The 18,768-nt window shown below is 43.2% G+C and overlaps 1 protein-coding gene across 2 annotated transcripts in view; it reads right to left on the reverse strand.

The window, feature by feature from the left end:
* TOGARAM2 (TOG array regulator of axonemal microtubules 2) overlaps positions 1 to 17,402 on the reverse strand; it is a 60,059-nt gene extending 42,657 nt beyond the window's left edge. Inside the window, exons 1-2 of one of the 2 annotated variants that reach the window (XM_083827820.1) lie at positions 4,403 to 4,432; positions 3,822 to 3,945 (exon numbers count right to left, since the gene is read on the reverse strand). In XM_083827820.1, the coding sequence (XP_083683946.1) occupies positions 3,822 to 3,828 (7 nt within the window). In that variant the 5' untranslated portion in view covers positions 3,829 to 3,945; positions 4,403 to 4,432. Of the gene's footprint in view, positions 1 to 3,821; positions 3,946 to 4,402; positions 4,433 to 17,386 lie in introns of those variants that run through there. The other variant, XM_083827825.1, reaches the window with a different exon arrangement.
* Positions 17,403 to 18,768: the final 1,366 nt, after the last annotated feature.

Consider the following 18,768-nt stretch of genomic DNA (forward strand, 5'->3'; position numbering starts at 1 on the left):
TGGGGAGATGACTGGCACCTCACTTGGCAAAAGCAGCAGCAAGCCAAAGAGAAGCATCTTCCTGCCACTGCTGAGCCACCCCAATGGCAGCAGCAATGTAGGAGTAAAGGATTCGGCCTTACAATGAGTCACCTTAAATCATGCGAGTCTCTCAGCTTCTCTGAGGCTGAGTAATCGGATACATGAGAAAATAACACTATATATTGCAGAATGGCAGAAAATGAGCCAACCACAGCTATGGGTCTCCTGCTGTGACATTACCTGCATGAAACAGGGGAATTCTCTCCAAAGCTGTCTTCCCTTTCCTACAAACAAGAGGCAGAGGACTGCCCTCGGCCTCAAGCACTGCTTTAGACCTTCAGAGACACTAAGAAAGTTCTGCCTCAGCTGTGTTGCAGGCTTCAGGCAAGGTTTAATCTGCTACAGCTCCTGCTTGTAAAGAAAGCAAAGCAGAAATGCTGCTTGTTCACCTCTCTCCGTGTTTTCTTTTAGGACAATAAACCCTGCAAGCCAGGGAATTGTCTCTTCCAACAGGCGTGCGTTATCTAACAGAGTAGGCCCACCTGTCAGTTAGGGACAATACCGTAAAAGAGCAGTGGTACCAGCTCTTCAAAGGACTTTCCGTGATACAGTGTTTTCTGTTCCCTTTAATTAGGGGGACGGCAATGAACTACCAGCTCAGCTCTGGTGAAAAATGTAAGCTCCTGTGTATCTCAAAACAAGTACTCCTTCAGGGAAACAGCACTAGCAAAGCTGAAAAGTGTGGCTCTCATCAAATCATCAAAAATGTCAAAAGTAAAGCAAAGGTTGTCAGTCGGTCAGACTAAGACTGGCGGGGAGCACCTAATGTCCAGTCTCCAGCCTCAAGTACCTGCACATATTCCTCTTTTATTTTTGCTCAGTAATATTGATGTTGATGGGGCAGATTCAATCAATGAGAAACCTGAAAGCCTAGACACTCAGCCTGAACAACGGTAAGCCAAAGTTTTATTTCATATTTCCTGAAAGGAAGAAAAACATTGCAGCCGCCATGGGAGAAAAGAGTGCCTTCCGTCTTGAACCTCGTGTCAGACCCATTTCATCTGGGGCAGCACCACCCACACGGACACACTCTGGTGCCACCTGCACACCCTATGGTGATGCATCAGTATGTTACACAGGGAAGGAGTAGTGTCCATTGACACACAGGCACCCTGGAAATGAACCTGGTAACAGCCGGTCACGAACCTGGTCATAACACTGTCCCTCAAAGCAGCCAAGGGGTAAAACATGCTACTAGATCAAACCCTCTGTCTCATCTATCTGTAGCAAACCAAAGCATCTCCACCAGTTCCCACCCGAAAGAAAACAAACCAAACACCCCTCACGGTAGGTTAACAAAATAAAACCTTGAAACCCCCTTTCTCTAAAAGTGAAGCACGGCCTCTCTATTTTAACAAATACACCTTGGACATATCTGGTTAAACCTCTGTACTCTCTGTTTGACCAGCTGCCTGCTCCCAAGCTACATCTTCCTATAGTAGCAGGGAAGCCTCGGGGCACTGCAGGCAGGAGCGTGAGGCTGAGCAGGGCTTTTTCTGCCATCTAGAGCAGGGATAGAATTAGTGCTATGTTCTGCAGCTGTAATCAGAAATCTACTTATTTATTCCTCTTCACCTTTTTTCTTTCACATGGTGCACTTGCTTGGCAGCGTGATCCTTTGCAGCAGCCTCACAGCATGCATACCGCTTCTTTTTCGCTCACAGGAGCTTCTGCTGGGTTAGGAGTCCTTGGACTTTTCCTACTGCAACCTCATTTGTGCATTGGGGATGGGCGATCAACACTGATTCAGCATCTGAGGTGGTGAGGGAAACAGCCCAAGCCCACGGCATTAATTAGCCCAGCAGACAGGTCAGAAGCCAGCAAGTTTATACAGACCTTCTGGTTGTATGACCTACAGCAGCAGAAGCAGGTTATTAATTTAGTACTGGAGGTGCCAATGAAGCTTTGCAAACTGGTAGGAAAGAGCTGAGTTTCACTAACAAATACAAGCTGTGCTCCAAATCCTCTTCCAATGATAAAAATCAATGCAAGCTGAAATACCAACATAGGGAAAAGATGGCTGGGTATGAAGACTTTTGATTTTTAAAACAGTCATTTTTTGGTAATACTTCAGTCTTATAACTACATTGCAACTTCTCTCTGATGAGCCCAAAGCAGTTTGTGCTCCCACAAGTGGCACTCAACTCTTTAAGGTGATTCAAGCAGTGTATAAATATATGGGGACACTGAGGCAGGCAAGAGCACTCCTAACTGCACTCATGGCCTCAGAGTAAATAAACTGCAGTGACACCAGCAAAATAAGGTTTCTCTTGATGCAGTGACAGCTGTCTGTGACAGGGTAACAATTGGGATTGGGTCATCTCGAGGAGAAAATGCTGAGACATTTTTAAAAAATGACTAAAACGAGGTAGGGTTTAAGGGCACTAGTCTCATTTACAGAGGTGCTATATTAAGATCTGCCAACTAAGCTTTACCAGAGATTTATCCTGTGGGGATCAGGGACTTTCAGACTGATGGATAGAGTATCTTGGCTGTAGCTTGCCAAATTTTTTTTGATGGAAAACAATGATTCCACAAAATCAATGTGATCTGTGAAAAAGTGTTTGTTTCAATGATTTCTGTAAAAAAAAAAAGTTTTAGAAATGAACGCTTGATATTTTCCTCAAATTCCTCAATCAAATAAAATGGAGATAATTTATCTCTATTCTGAGTAACCTTAATCCTAAGCAGTGAAAACCTACCTTACCAAAGACATGTTTCCAGACCAGACCTGGAGACACCCTCTGGTGATTCAAGGCACTGTACACACATGATGCCTTCCAACCTAATTCGTTTAGGATCATATGGTCCTAAATTAAGCCCACTCGGTTCCCTATGTTGCTAATCTAGCTAACTGCATATTGGCTAATTGCAGGCTTTAACTCATCACCAAATGTAGCAACTCGCCATCTGTTCATTCTGGCTACCCAAAAAGTCAGCAAGCCCATGAAGTCGCACCTCAGCTGGGGATGCAGGGAAACCAGCTGTCAGCAGCTGCGGTCTGGCACAAGTCTGCATTGCATTCGATTTATCATAACAGAACGGTTATTATATAACAGGGGAATAATGCAAAAAGCAACTCAGGTCACCCTTCACAAACAAAGTGTGGGGGCAGACTTCCCTATGACCCTGATTCTTTTGCAGCTATGTCAAAAGAAGGGCACACGAGCCAGTCTGCTAACCACGTGTATGCAAATGCACCTCTGATTTTCCTAAGGGTAAGACATGACTAAAAAGACCTGTCCTCTCCCCAGGTTTATGAGAATTTAGCATAAATCATTTTGAAAACTGAACCCAGTCAATGCTCTGACCCAAGAGTCAGAGCATTGGTACCTGTCTGTTGGAGGCAAACCTTGGCTGGTGCACCTCTAAGGAGGCGGGCAAAGTCCATTAGCTCCATTAATGCCACACCACAAACCTTTACTGCAGAGCAATACACAACCCTAACTGCAGCCCTGCTATACCTGTGCTTCTGCCTTGAAGTACAGCTGCAGTGCGTGCAAGCCGCAATAACTTGCTTCTATGTGCTTTGGCTAGCTACTGTACACACTGAGGCAGCTGAATAACACCAAAGCTGCACAAAAAATTAAATGCTTTTCCACAACGTCACATTAAAGCCTAGAAAGAAACAGAAATCAAGCCCCAGTGACACAGAGTTCAGGCCTCACACTTTAAAATCCCTCTACTCCTACAGAAAGATTAGTTGTTTCTTTCCCAAGAGCCCTGTTTTCCCCTCCTACCATTCATCTGCCAAGCAGAAAATCTGTCTGTCCGGTTTGGGGTGCAGGACTGAGGTTTCAGGACCGCATCTCTGATTTGAAGGGCTCTCAAAGATCACAAGCAGAGAATGCATAACCTCAACATCTGTAAAACAACAGGTACATTCATTGGTAACAGCGGTGAAGAAGATGGAGATGAAGGTGTACAACAGGTATATGTAGGAGCCCATGTTACTTCCACATGGTTTACCAGCTGGCAGCCACCAAACCATTTTCAGGAAACAGGATCTGCTAAGTGTTCTCAGTAATCCCCTGTAACACAGCACAGGTCAGAAAGTGGATGTTCCTGAGGGCACTTTAGGAAAACTGACACAGAAAAGCATTGTTGTTTCTAAAGTCCTATAAACAGCAAGAAAATACTCTGTTTCACTCATTTCTGAAAGAGGAAACAGTGGAATTATTTGGATGGGAAAATGAGTAAAAGAAGTACCAGCAGAAAAAGATTTGTTCAGGCTATTGAACAATTCACACAGTAAAGGTGACCGAGACTTGAACTAGAGATAAAGAGAAGAGAAATTAGGCCTGCAACTTATTTTACCTACCAGCAACTTCAAAGAGGTCCTAAAACACTTTCAGCTTCGATCAATCCCTGATAAGAGCTTGGCAGAAAATGTCCTGTGAGCTGGAGGATACCCAAACTTCCTAAAAGTCATCCTAACTCTCCCAGATCAGAGAACATTACCAAAATAAACACACAGATGAGACAAATTGAGTCAAGATGAGAAAGGACTCAATTTCCTTGTTAATGGTTTTCCATTCAAACTCTCTAAAGCTCCAGAAATTAGCTGCTCGAGCTCTATAGAAAGGAAAAATAGGCACAGGCTAGTAGATTTTTCTCAAATAATTACAAAAACTAAGTATTTACATACCACAACAAAGTCATGGAGAAGACTGCTGTGGTAGATGAGTAAGCTCCCTTTTTCACCGTCACTATTTCACACAAACTCTGTACCTATAGTGGAGAAAAAGTTTTCCATGGCTACCTTGAGTTTAATGTGTGTGAAAGGGATGGTAGCTTTTTGTTGCTGTTTCTTTTATGTAGCTGCTCTTGAAATAAAATTGTACAGGATGCAATTCTATCTCCTTTACCCTTCATTGAGCCTGCTGGGGTAAAAAAAAAAGAAAAGTAGAAATTAGAGGACTGAGTGTGACCCCACTAAAATCAAGCAGCCGCTGTGCCCAGCTTATGGGCATTTTGAGAAATGATTCCTCTTCCAGATCACTTTATCCCTGTCAGTCCTGGGTGGAAAATGATTTCCAGTCACTAGCCTACAGCAGACAATAATAAAGGATGAAAAATAGCCAAGCTATCATTCATACTAGATGCCAGAAATGAAGTATGGGAGAATTTTGTGGGCTTAGTGCACCAGTGGGAAAGCCAAGGAGGAATGGCATCAGCCCCTGCCTGCTCCAAGGTGGCAGCAGCACGGTGGGAACAGCTCATTTAGCAGATGGCATTTTTCATCAGGCTGGTAGCTGTGTACGGAGCCTTCAGTATGAGCTGGAGTTTGGTCATGACAAGAGGCAAACAATGAGTATATTGAAATGCCATAAATCCCATGTTGGCAGAGCTCGAAGCAATTCAAGCCTCCATGCACCATTAGGTCTCATGACTGCACCTGGAGGCAGGCAGGTAAATGAAAAATCAGTACATCTAGAAGAGACCATTTCAGTGCCAAAAAATAAAAGAAGAACTTGGGGGCAGAAAGAAAAACTCACATGGAACTATGGCTTGCATAAAAGTGGCTGCTAACCAGCTTGTGGATTGCAAGCCAGCTGCTCCTCATGGCCCTGCAAATTACGTCCCACAAAGCCTCACTGAGAACAAGGGTCAGCGCCTCAACAGAGAGCTGTGACTTGCCTTATTGTATCCTCTCTGCATTCTGGCTGCTGTAATATCTTCTTTCTCTCACCTTTTCGGTGTCCTTGCCTATGTAAACTGAAAGCTTGTTGAGGCAGACACCAAAGAACCTTCCTGCAGGGTTTTCCTCAGGACATTAAGAAGTACGTACTTTGTCTCCACTGCATGTTTTTCTCTAAAAAATTCCAAGCATTCAGCCACAGAAAACAAAGAATTTTGATAACCTAGCCATGTAGGGCTATCCGTTCCTTGCACATGGAGAAACTGACATACAGAACTTGGGTTTCAGCCTTGGTGGTCACTGATTTCCCATGGCTCAGTTCTGAGATAGTTTGGAAACCACTACGATAGCTTCAGCTACTAGTGAAGCAAAGCTTTCTTCATACATCTTACACGGTGTCTTTCAATTCCTCATCTGAGTGGCAGGGATCACGTCAGAAGTTGTAACATTATCTTAAAGCAAAGCCAGGAGTTCACTATTTTTTTCTCCAAAATAAAAACTCATTGCCTAGTTAACAGTTTCTGAGAGTTTAAGTGAGGGTTCTTTTGTTTCTTTGTGTTGTTTTTTGTTTGTTAAAAAATAAATAAATATATACGCTGACTCCGAAGCAAGTAAGATGACTGAAAGATGAGATTCCTAAATGGAATAAAATTTTGCTCTGCTGTTGGGCATCAAGTGCTACTCCTTATCAATGAGAGTATTTCTTAATGCCAAATTTGATGGAGTTTGAGCAGTTATTGAAAGACAGTGGAGGTTTGCACTGCTTATAGCTAGGAGCACTAAGCTAGGCATCCCAACAAGGATGTGTCCTTGAAATCTGAGTCTCAGGGAATGCTTAATACTGTGACAGGCTCCTCTGGAGACTCAGGCATGTCCATTTTCCTCTCTAGAGCTGCCAAAGAACTTTGAGTCTGTAGGGCAAACATTTGCCATGAAATTATGATCATCCCTAGGACTGATTGATTCAGGCTGCTCAAGTTTTTTCATGTTGTTGTTGTTGGGTTTTAAACCCTAGGAGTCACAAGAAACCATGAGAAGAGATGACAGTTTAGGCCTTATCTCATTCTCATAAGCGCTAATAGCAAAACTGTAATTGATTTTAATTGTCAGGGAAAAAACCTCAGCACTCGGACTAAAACATGGAATGAAGCTTCTTCATGCAGTCTGCTGTCTGCATTTTTTAAAGATGTGATAAAAACCTCCATTAGAAATATATTCTTCAATCAAAATAATTTTTTTCTCCAAACACACACTTAGGTTGTGATCTTCTATTTTCCACAAAACAGGTTAAAAAAAATGATGAAAACAATTTCCAGCTGAACAGTAACAGAGATGTTTGAAAACATTTGACAAAGCCATACAACCATCTGAAACATAAACAGCTCTCATTTTTATTTTAAATGTTTGTCTTCTTAAATTTCCACTAAACAAAAAAAAAACAGTGCTTTTGTAAGAAGTCTAAAGTTTTAGAAACTTTCCAGTGAATCTAAACCTTAGAGAGGAAGTTCTCAGCCTTTATTATTTTTAAAGCAAAGGAATGGCTGGAATGGCCCACTGGGATCTCACTGTTACCCAAAGAAGCCATAAGGAGAGCCCCACAGGAGCTGTGGAAGGGGCACGGTGCTCAGAAGACTTGTACGTACTCCTGCAACCCAGACCAGCACAGCATTCAGCAACAGAGCTTTTCCCGGGATAGACCAAAGTGTGCCACGGGTTCAGCCACCAATGGGGTAAACACAGAAGCTAGCTGCAGAGGTGTGAATTTCAATACACTGGGCATTTTAAGCAAATCCAGCTGCATGTGCTGCAGTGAAACCACAGATGTGTTCCTTGGACAGACCCAGCCACCCACCTTACGCTGGCCAAAAGGGCAACTGCTCCTCATTTCAGCATCCAGCTGAGTGGTCTTCCCAGGGTGAAGAGAAATGCCTTACACCATTTCTTTGAGAGTCAGAGCTACAGACTGCTTTTTCAGACGCGTCAGAATTTTGCATACCAGCCCTTACACATAAAACTCATCTGGTAAAGAGCCACTGGTACATCACTTCAGGAGGCAGAGAAGGAGCTAGCATGGATTGAATCTGTTTTTCCCATGCATTTTACTAGGAATAATAAAGGCTATTATAATCCCACCTACCAAGGGATCCTTAAAAAAAAAATTGTTGAAACTATGACTCAAGGAAACACTAATAAGTAAAATCTACTGCCATGCAGCTTGCCAAGGAGTTCGAGTTCCTTTGGCAAACAACATTAATTGCAAAGCAAATAAAACGCTTGCTGCAAGAATGACAATACGGGAGACCTACCTTCATCTGTTCTTATTTACATGTTTCCATCAGTACCCAGAGAAGTTTAACTCTGGGCTGAAGGACCTGGCATGGTAAAGTCCTCAGGTTTCAGCATTCCTCTGGCAATCCATCATCCCTCAACTTCTCCTCCGCAATTCAGTCCCAAGGCATTAAACTGTCACCACTCACTAAGAAATCGGACTTGAAGACACCTAAGCAGATTCATTAACGTATTAGGTAAATGCAATCTCATTGGCTCCTTTTTTTAGGCGTTTGGCAAGCAGTGTGCAAACAAACCTGGAGGATGAGGCTCTCAGGGGAGGGCAGGCATCTTGCCAGTGTTCTTGCTTAAATGGAGGGAAATAAAGCAGCAGCTCCTCACAGCCACACCAGAATTCGCAACCTGCTGTTTTGCTTCAAGACAGCAAAAGACACAAGGTGACATCAGCTGCTTCAGCCTTATGGATATGTGATGTACTTTCTGTATGTGCCACGTACATCATAACGCACAGGGCATTTCTACTTTAAAGGCAGCATGGTACTAGTCACAACCAAAACAAATCCCAATAGGTTGTTTCTTGCATGTAGACTGAGTGACACAAACCATCTCTAGACTAGTCTTCAGGACTGTAGAGGGGTTATTTTCATTATCCATAACCAGGCGGTTGGTGGCTATGTAGCTGCACTGACCTACAGCCCTAACTCACATCCTAATAGCACAGACTAAGCAATAAGGCCACCAAACCAGCACAAAGGGAGCCATTTGCTGGTGTCAGGCATGTGTCTACCCTGTTAATTCTGTCATGTCCCATAACACACCCCAGCTGTCATAGACTGTGAGACTTAGACATCTGTCCTTCCCAGAGATTCACATTTTGTCACTGATAAATATAGCTATTGGCCCTCCAATTTGTTAGAGTTACAATTTTGCAGCACACTTGAACACGTTATGATTGGCATTTATTTGACTTGTCCAGGCAATTTGTCCATAGCACTTCCACCCCAGGCTATGAGCTCATTAGACCTCATTAATTAAGCAGAACTAGACTGGAAAGATGCTTGGAGGAGAATCTTGAAGTGCATCAGGAAGCAGGATGAGCAATTCAGTAAGAAACATTATTCTAGGAAACACTACTACGTCAAAAATTAGATAACACATTTTGTACATGACTGCAAAACTTGACATCTTTTGGGAAGAGAAAGCAGTAAATCCAAACAAATATGCTCCATACATTAAATATACCTATACCTAAGTATAGGAACATTACCTCATCTAGACTTTGCACATCACATGCAACTTTTCCAGGAAAAGGCTACCTATGGTTGCCTCACTTTCCTTCAGTGGCAACCTGAGTTCAGAGCTGTATTGATCATTTCCTCATTCTGTTTTTAAAAATCTTTCTGTTTATTTCCCTCAATACCTATTTAATACTACTGATTAATATTTAAACAGAGGAGACACTTCGATAAAGTTTTAACTTCGCTGCTGTTTCAGGTAATGGCTGATTGAGCTCTCAAGTCTTACAGCAAAACTATATATATTGACACATTTTATTTGTCTATAAAGCAAGCTTTGCTTTTAATGCTTGTGTATAAATTAGCTGACAAATAGCTCATTTTGCTAACTATAAACCAATACTGATTTTCACATAGAAATTGATTATTAGCAAATATTTTCCAAGTTCCTCACAGAAGCAATTTTCAGATGAGTGAACAGCAAAGAACTCCTGCAACGATTACAACACAGCTCTTCCCCAACGATATCACAAGATCATGTATTTCACTCCCATTTTTAAAAAGAGTAGAAAGAAGGACTTGTTGAAAGAGGTTCAACAAGTTAAAGTGCAAGGTTCTGCACCTGGGTCAGGGCAATCACAGACATGAGTACAGGCTGGGAGAAGAACTCATTGAGAGCAGCCCTGCAGAGGAGGACTTGGGGGATCTGGTGGACAAAAAGCTCAACATGAGCCAGCAGTGTGTGCTTGCAGCCCCGAAGGCCAACTGCATCCTGGGCTGCATCAACAGAGACATGGCAAGCAGGTTGAGGGAGGGGACTGTCCCCCTCTGCTCTGCCCTTGTGAGGCCCCACTTAGAGTAGTGTGTCCAGGTCTGGGGCCCCCAGCACAAGAAGGATATGGACCTCTTAGAGAGGGTCCAGAGGAGGGCCACAAACATGACCTGGGGCTGTTCAGCCTAAAGAGAAGGTTCCAGGCTGATCTCATTGTGGCTTTTCAGTACTTAAAGGGGACCTACGAAAAAGATGGAGACTGACTCTTTGCTCAGTCAGATAATGATGGGATGAGGGGGAATGGTTTTAAACTAAAAGAGGCGAGATTTAGATTAGAGGTTAGGAGGAAATTCTTCACTCAGAGGGTGGTGAGGCACTGGAACAGGTTGCCCAGAGAAGCTGTGGATGCCCCATCCCTGGGGAGGTGTTCAAGACCAGGTTGGATGAGGCCCTGGGCAACCTGATCCAGTGGGTGGCATCCCTGCCAATGGCAGGAGGGTTGGAACTAGATGATCTTTAAGATTCCTTCCAACCTGAGCCATTCTATGATTCGCACAAACATAAGTCAACCTTCCTTTGATCCATTCAGCCTGCTCTATTGTTTTTTCATCACAGGACATTCAGTAACCCTGACAGCAAGGACAAAGTAGTTATTTGCTACAGAAGAAGGCATATCTGCACACAGGTTTTGTGTGTCCTACTACACAGATATTCAGGGGCCCTGCCACTGCTTGGATAACACTGGAGAAGGCATCTGTTGCCCATGTCCTCAGCCTCTGGAAGGACATGAGACCACATAATTCCACATCCCCAAGCCCCCATGAGCTTCTCCCACAACCTCAGCCCACTCCCTGTAACCTTCACCAGCATGCACACAAGGAAACTGCTTCTCATGACCAGGTCCAGGCAATGAGCCCCAGGCAGCTGCATATCTCAACAAGAGAGCTGAAGGAGTAAATTGATGCCTGTCCATCAGCAGCCAACTGAAACTTGCCTCTCCTGAGGGACAGTTGTATAAACACAAATTGTACTGAGCTGGAAAGCAGCAAAGGAAGTATGCAGTAACAACTGTCAGTTCATTATTGCATTGTTTGGATTTTCGTTTGATGCAATAGGAAGGTTACATGATGATAGACCGGGTCCCAGATGAGAGGCAACATGACCATACGATAAATCCATTGTATTTTGGTGAAGAGAGTGAGAGAAAAGGAAGTACCACCACGGTGCATTGCCTGCTCATCACAAAATCTTTCCAACACATTTAATGTACTGTCAAAGTCTCCTTACCAACAACTGCAAAGCATTCAGATTCTTACATGGCACTAAATAGTTAGATATATTTCCATGCACAGTCTTCTACCTCCTTTTTTCAAATAGGAGTCAATGTCTTATCCTGCTTCACATCTGGCCATCACCTTTTTTTTTTTTTTTTAAGCTGTGTAAATAAGAGCTTATATAATGTTGTTTTAAAGAGAGTCTTCAGTCTGGATGACTCCACTGAGAGAGAGACAGAAGAGCCTCAACAGGTCAGGGCCGTGTTCATTTGCATTTTTCCTTGAAATTCCTCTGAATTTTCAAGGAGGGGATTAGGAAGTGTAAAGGACCTGAACAGAGGTGTGACTGAAAACCACATCCCCTGGGCAACCTGAAGTCTTATTTAACTCATAAATTTGCAAATGGCTCACATAAGGCACTATGAAGCATAGATTACACCTGGGTTTATGCCCTCCATTAGGATGAAATACTGTGTCTGCTCACTGCAGGGCTCTTGTGCCTTTCTCTAAAATATTGAGTCCGGGACTGTCAGAGATGGGATTCTGAACAAAACAGTTTACCTAAAAACAATCCAGTCTGTCAATCCACATATTCATGATTAAGCACCCCTCATCTCTGACCTCTGCAAAACAAGCCAAATAAATTAGCTGCATATTTATTCCTTTTACAAACCTCTGTCTGATTTTCAACGAGCTGATTTCACATGCATTTGCAGCCCCATAATCAATACCTTATTTATAAATACCTCCTCCAGCTTTGTAGACAATACCAACAGGTAACAATAACAACTCTAAAAATAGGTACACGCTCCAACATCAGAGGTGAGGGAGCATGCATTCATGTTTGACCTATAATTAGCAAAGCAAGTCATATAAAGACAAACTCAGTAATACATAACCAGGTTGTTTCAGGGTACTCAGCAAAGGTTTGTGGGTTCAGCATACAAACACACTAAGCTCCTTGGAGTGGCTATTTGAGGACCGATTGGAAAAGGAGGAATGAGCAGGAAACTAGTCATGTAAGGGATGAGGACAACTGTTGAGGAGGCTGTTTCTTATTTTTCAGTCAGATGATTAGACCTGAGACCTTCAGCTCCAGATCCATCCCTTTTTACCTAATACCCAACTCCCTGTAAGAGAGTGGCTTGAAGCCCCCCCCCAAAAAAAAACGGAGTTAATCTCAGTAAACCTTTTTCAAAAATTGTGCACCTATACCCCAAACCAGCCACACGAACAGGTCCTTTCCCATATGGGAAACAGAAAAAGCAGTGTACAGAGGACATACATTACCCTCCCCCACAGGCTGGGACCGGCTGCGCTGTGTACATGAGGTGCCCAGTGGATTTCTTTGCGCCAGCAGTCCAAAACCAGGCTGGAAACGCTCTGAAGATCAGACAAAGCAAAACTGAACCGGTTAACGGATTTTCCCAAGAAACTAAGCACTTGTTTAGCATATACTCCTGGGGGACATCACAGGAGCCTGTGGTGAGGCATCTGTAGGGGGCTGCTGCAGGGCCACCTCTGTGAGGTGAGGCCGGGCCTGCCCTGTGCCGGACACAGCTGGTTCCAGCTGGCTCCAATGGCCTCACCCCAGGGCACGACTGAGACCCTCAGCCATGCCAATGGAGCCTCTGTGAAAACTACTTAAGGGTTAAACACTGCACAGCAGTGAGGGAAAAAGTGTGAGAAACAGCCTTGTGAACACCAAGGTGAGACGAGGAGGAAGAGGACGAGGCGTGAGAGCAGAGATTCCCTTGCAGACCCTGGAGGGACTATGCTGGAGCCAGTATTTCCCTGCAGGCCACAGAGAAGAGACCACGGTGGAGGATATTGCATTTTTCCTGAAGCTGTGGGCCCATGGAGGAGCAGGTTTATCCATTGGTACAGAGATCGCAGCCCTTGCAAATAACCCACGGTGGAGCAGGAGAAATCTACTCCCATTCCCCAAGGCCACTCAGTGGGTGGTCAGGAATGGAGCTCAGGCTGAGAAATAGGCAGGGTAGGGAGGGAGGTGTTTTAATTTTGCCTTTGTTTTTCACCATCCAAATCTCTTCCACATCTCTTTCAACTGGCACTAAATTAAATTCATTTTCCCCAAATCAAGTCTGTTTTTCCCACAATGGTAAATGGTGAGGGACACCAAAACTCCACAAAATCCACTCTAGATGCTACAAGACAGTTCAGACACAAAGGCAATCATTACTTATATAAAACACTATGACAACTCCTAGAGGCCCACTTTGGCAAGATCTTGGAAGCAAGGGAAGATATCTGCAGCTGTTTAAAGACTTCTCCTCACTTGCAGCTGTATTCATATTTCTAAAAGGAGATTACAGGGCTACACTTGAGTACTTCCCCAGAGGCACACATCAGAGTTGTGCTTGCACAGTTGCTCAGTATCGTTTCCCCCACATCGCTAATGAATGAAGATTTCTTGCACACACATACACTTCCCTTATGCTGTCAGCCTTTTCTCGCTTCACATAGTGAGCAGGAACTGATCCCTATGAAACCATACTTTAAACCCTTTTGGACTACAGAAATACAAAACATTGAAGTCGAGATAGCTGCAGCAGCTGAGACCCCCTTATCCTCCCCTCTCTTCAAGGTAATACAGCACTATCATACAAAACAGCATTAAAAGTCATTTTTTAAATGACGCTGTTTATTTGGCTCCAGCAACTGAGAAAGGACAACAAAATGAAGGACTGAAATAGAGGGATGACAAGAGGAACAAGAGCAGGCACTCTCAGGAGGTGCTAATCCTGCAACTGAAAGAGTCGAGCTAACTGGGGACGTTAATGGAAGGAAGATTTGTACTGGAGAATCTACTCTAATCTTTCAACAGCTGTAATGCAATGACACTTGGAGCTCCACTCAGCAAGCACTGTTTTTGATGTTCAGAGCATTTCTTATCAGATGCAATTAAGGCTGTAATCTTCAGTCCTCAGGAGAAAATAAATCTTTGGCCTCAAAGTTACATGAGATCACCTTGCCTAATCAGTCATTTCCTCTCCTGAGTGTTACAGTGACATCAGCTCCTGTACCTGGGCACAACATTGCATACTAAACTCCTTTCAGCAGTTCACTATCAGAGGCCTCAGCAGATGATGCCTGTAGCTCACATGGGACTCCAGGGCCTTAGCTACTCTCTCCACCAGTTTCTCCTCTCCTCCCAGTACACATCAGTGATGTATCAGTAACAGACTCTCTCAAAAAGTCAGCTTCTGCAACGTATTCAACCACATATTTCAGTCTAGAGAAGAAATTTCGACAGTGCAAATGTCACACTCAGCTATCACTGCCTTCAAGAGCTCTGTGGAAAGACCAAGGAGACAATGCAGCCTTTACAGAGGAACTAATAAAGGCACTTACTTAGATTTTTTTTTTTTTTTTTTTACTCATCCCCTGAGGAATATAACTTCCCAGAAATACGTCTATCCCTACCCACCATTGGGCAGCATTTGCCCAGCAAATGCTCAGCATTTCACTCTGATCATCTCCCCCTTTTCATTCTAGTACTTACCAATTGGGAAAGAACTGAGTGTTGACAACAAAGCAACACCACCAGGTTTTAGGACTGGCATGCCAGCCAGCAAGAAACAGGGAGTTGCTGTTTCAGGCCACCTGCATATTCAGCCTGTTCACTGGGTAAATAAGGCTTGGTACTCTAGGTGCTTTTTGAAGCCAAGGGAACTAAAGGAACACTTAAGTGAATCAATGAAAGCTGAGATTCTGTGCACACCACCAGAACTTCATGCACCAGAGAAACACATTTAGTTGGGTACACAGACCATGCTTGTTTAACCTTTTCTGCAGATATCTTCTCACAATGACCCAATTGGCATCCTTTATGGTCCCTGAGTGCACTTAAGTTCTGAATATCTCCAAAAGTGCTATTACTACACTTAAAAAATCACCACCAGTTCTTGGTCTGCCATTCCTGCATTTTAAGAACATTACAACAATTTTCCCCACAGAGTAGAAAGGCATGTTGTGCAAATCAAGGAGCTAAAAGTCACACCCAAAGGAGCACACACCAAGGATGGACCACAAAGGCCTGGGGACAGACCCCAGCTGGCACAGACACAGGTGGAGCACCCAGCATGTTTTTATTACTAGTTTTCTCCACCATTTTGCAAAGCAATCAGCAGTCTGGAGCTGAGGACTGAAAGATAACAAGAAAAACCTGCCTTTATGGTTACTGTGTCTCTTCTAAGTTCCCAAAACTTCACCTGAAACACTCTGAAGAGTTTGTATTAGGTGTTTCTTTGCCTGGCCCAGCAGGAGACGCAATAGGACATTTGGTCCCCTTCCCAAAATAGTTCAGACTACCGCACTGTTATCAACACATACATTTTTAAATGCTGGACTATGACTAGTCCCGGGAGCACTGCTGCTTCCCACAGCTATGCTGAACAATGTGAAGAACTGAGAGGGTCTCATCTGGTGAGCAGCTCTGAAGTAGAATATTACTTGCACTGTAGCCTGCTGCAGTACCCCTCAGCAGCTCTCCTTGCCAAGACTGAGTTAGGGGAAAAAAAAAAAATCAGATTTACATCTGGATAAATTTAGATAAATTGAATAAATTATTCAATTTGAGTAATTTTGAATAATAAAAAAGAACCAACGTAAGTGTGAATTGTTTTGAGTATCTAGAGGAGATTAAACAAAAAGATTAAAGTCAGATTAAAAACAACCAATACCAAAGAAGAAGCCAGAAGTTCTATCAGGATATTAAAATAAGATGTTTCAGCCTCTCCCTGCCACTCCCCAAGCAACCAAAAAATTTCTACTTTTCCCTTCAATTCTCCCATCCCTTTATCATTCACATTGCCCTCCACCTTATGTTTGTGCATCAAATTATTAGTCTGATCAAAACTCCCATTTTTCTTCTGCAAATGTACCGTTACCAAGTTACATTGCAATGTCGCTTCAAACTTCAGGCTTCCAGGAAGTCAAAGTGTTCAAGACACCATTTCTGAACTAAGAGTGACCTTATGTCTATAACAACATAGACTTCTCCTAAAAATCAATCAGACCAAAAAGAGATCACCCATGAACAGCAATGACTTGCATGCTTCAAACTCACGATGCAGAAACAAGGATGGCTTCAGCCAGGACACGGAAGTGGGATGCTGGTCATCCCACCAGCGTATACAGGGTGGTTTCCTACTTACAACATTTTGGAAGCACCAGGAATGCTGTTCCATTCAGGCTTTAATTGTATAAAAATGCCAACACTAATTTCTTGCCAGTCTTGTATACCTTCAGCACATCCTGCATCAGGCTAGTTTCTCTCCACTCCAGCAGAGTGCTTTTGGAAGAGACAAGGATGTACAGCCAAAGCCTCCTGAGTGTTCAGAAGCACACTGGGTGCTGAGCAAAAGGTAGACCACGGGCTGACCAAGCACTTCTGTTTCTTGTGCTTTTACACACTCCCTTTACAAAGGGAGTCTTCATAGGAACGGACAGAAATTTATTTCTCTGTGGAGAGAAAAACTCTTCCTATAAACATGAAAATATTTCACTGGAATCAAGGAGACTGTAGGAAATGAATTGTCATTTTGAAACTCATTTTTTACAGAGGTAAAAACATTTAGTTTGAAGCATCCAACAGAGTTCATATTTTCCGTAACAGCCTTCTCTTCAACCTATTAGTTTCTTTCATTTAAATGTATCCCTTTCCCAAATCTTTAATCGTATCTGCAATTTCTATTTCAGCCATAACCCTTGCTTTGAGGAGCCTGAATGCAAGATAAAGCTTCAAAGAACTGCAAGTTCAGACAGGACCCAAGCCTACAAATGCCTGAAGGCGGTTAGCTGAAGCAGCAACTACAAATACCCATGTTCCCCTGAGTTCACACCACAAGATTTTCTCCATTGCAGAAATCTCTGAAACAACACAGCGCAACTTGAGCAAAAGCAGATTCTGCCAACCTTTGTTGTCAAATCTCCTTCCCAGAAAACCCAGATTCAGCTGGTGGCAGAAAACATTTGATCTGATTACAGGAACTTCCAACTTGAGATAGTTGAAAGGGTCATTGGTCCCTGTACCAGACATTTTGCATGATATCATTTCCATCTGACTTACCTCTACGCCAATTCTGGGGAAGTTGTCACAAATGGTCTCACCCGATTCAGAGTGGGAAGATTTTTAATAGTTTCATTGATGTGGACATGAAAAAGATTCTTGTTGATGTCAGTTTCCCGCAGCAACTGTTGCCATGGTTATAAATCATTTATTGCCCCCCATTGGCCAACAGCTGAATATAAAGAATGGGTTTACTATGTGCAAGCGAGCATGACAAACACACAGACCTGCTCCTCCTGGAACGTGCCACCAGGCAGCAAAATACTGTTGATGTTTTATTGCAGAAGCTATGGGAAGACTGTAAAATAACCAACAGACAGGTCAGTTGGTGAAAGCAAACAGTCCTCCAATTCAGCTGCAGAAATCAAGGAGTCCTAAGCTTGTATGTGCAATAACTATCATGGGAGGAGTTTAGAGACAAAAACCCTTCTGCCAAGCCCCCATAGACCTGGAAAGATTTTTTCTTAAGGAGAAAATGCACCACTAATTCCTTAAGATATGCCTAAATAACTTATAGTGCTCATTCCTGAGCCAAGGTATTTCAAATAACCTAGTTAAGCCCATCTCTGTGATTAGAAAAGCTTTGGATAGGCTCCAGGTCTGGCGATGACCTCACTTCCCCTCCTAGACAAAGTGAGATTTACTCACACAAATCTTATTTCTCTCTCATACCTCCTTGCTGAACAGTGATATATCTTGCTGCCAAAACAGAAGCACAGAGAAGCACACTTGGACTTTTCCTTAGGCAACAACCCAGGCTCTCTTCCAAGCAGGATTTTCTTAATTATCTTGATTTTACAAGGAACGGGTATACAATACTTCTGGAGAAAAGATCTAAAGAAGAGGCTATGTTTGGGGCAGCAGTGAAAACACAAGCAATCATGCTGGCAACAACCAAATGCATTTTGGCAAGTTTGTTCCCCTGCTTGAGCACAGCAGTTTCCCCACGTTACTTCTGTAACTCCTGGAGAAAGTGTCCCTCTCTCTTTCCAGTTCAAACCAAGCCCTTATAGACACTTAAAAGAACTGAAAAATCCCACAGCTGTCACAAAAAAAAAAAAGCTAAGGCACTCAGACACTGTAATATAGTATTACAAACTGTTTTACAATATATTTTCTTTTGTCTCCAAACCACAGTTCCAGCATCCCTCCCTGTGACACAAGGTGCTGGGCACACCCAGAGAGTTTATGGACTTGGGCACTGGGAGGGAGACAGTGAGAATAATCCCAAACTGGAAGGGTATGGTCACCTGGCACCTAGCTGAAGTAGCAGTCGTCCAATTTTAGCAAACTGGGAGATGTAGAAATACTTTCTCTCTACAATGTCAGTCACACTGCTGTCTAAAGCAAAACCGAGGTTTTAAGCTAGCTACTGTAAATTA

Source organism: Anser anser (genome assembly GCF_964211835.1).
Source record: "Anser anser genome assembly, chromosome: 3".
NCBI classification, from domain to species: domain Eukaryota; kingdom Metazoa; phylum Chordata; class Aves; order Anseriformes; family Anatidae; genus Anser; species Anser anser.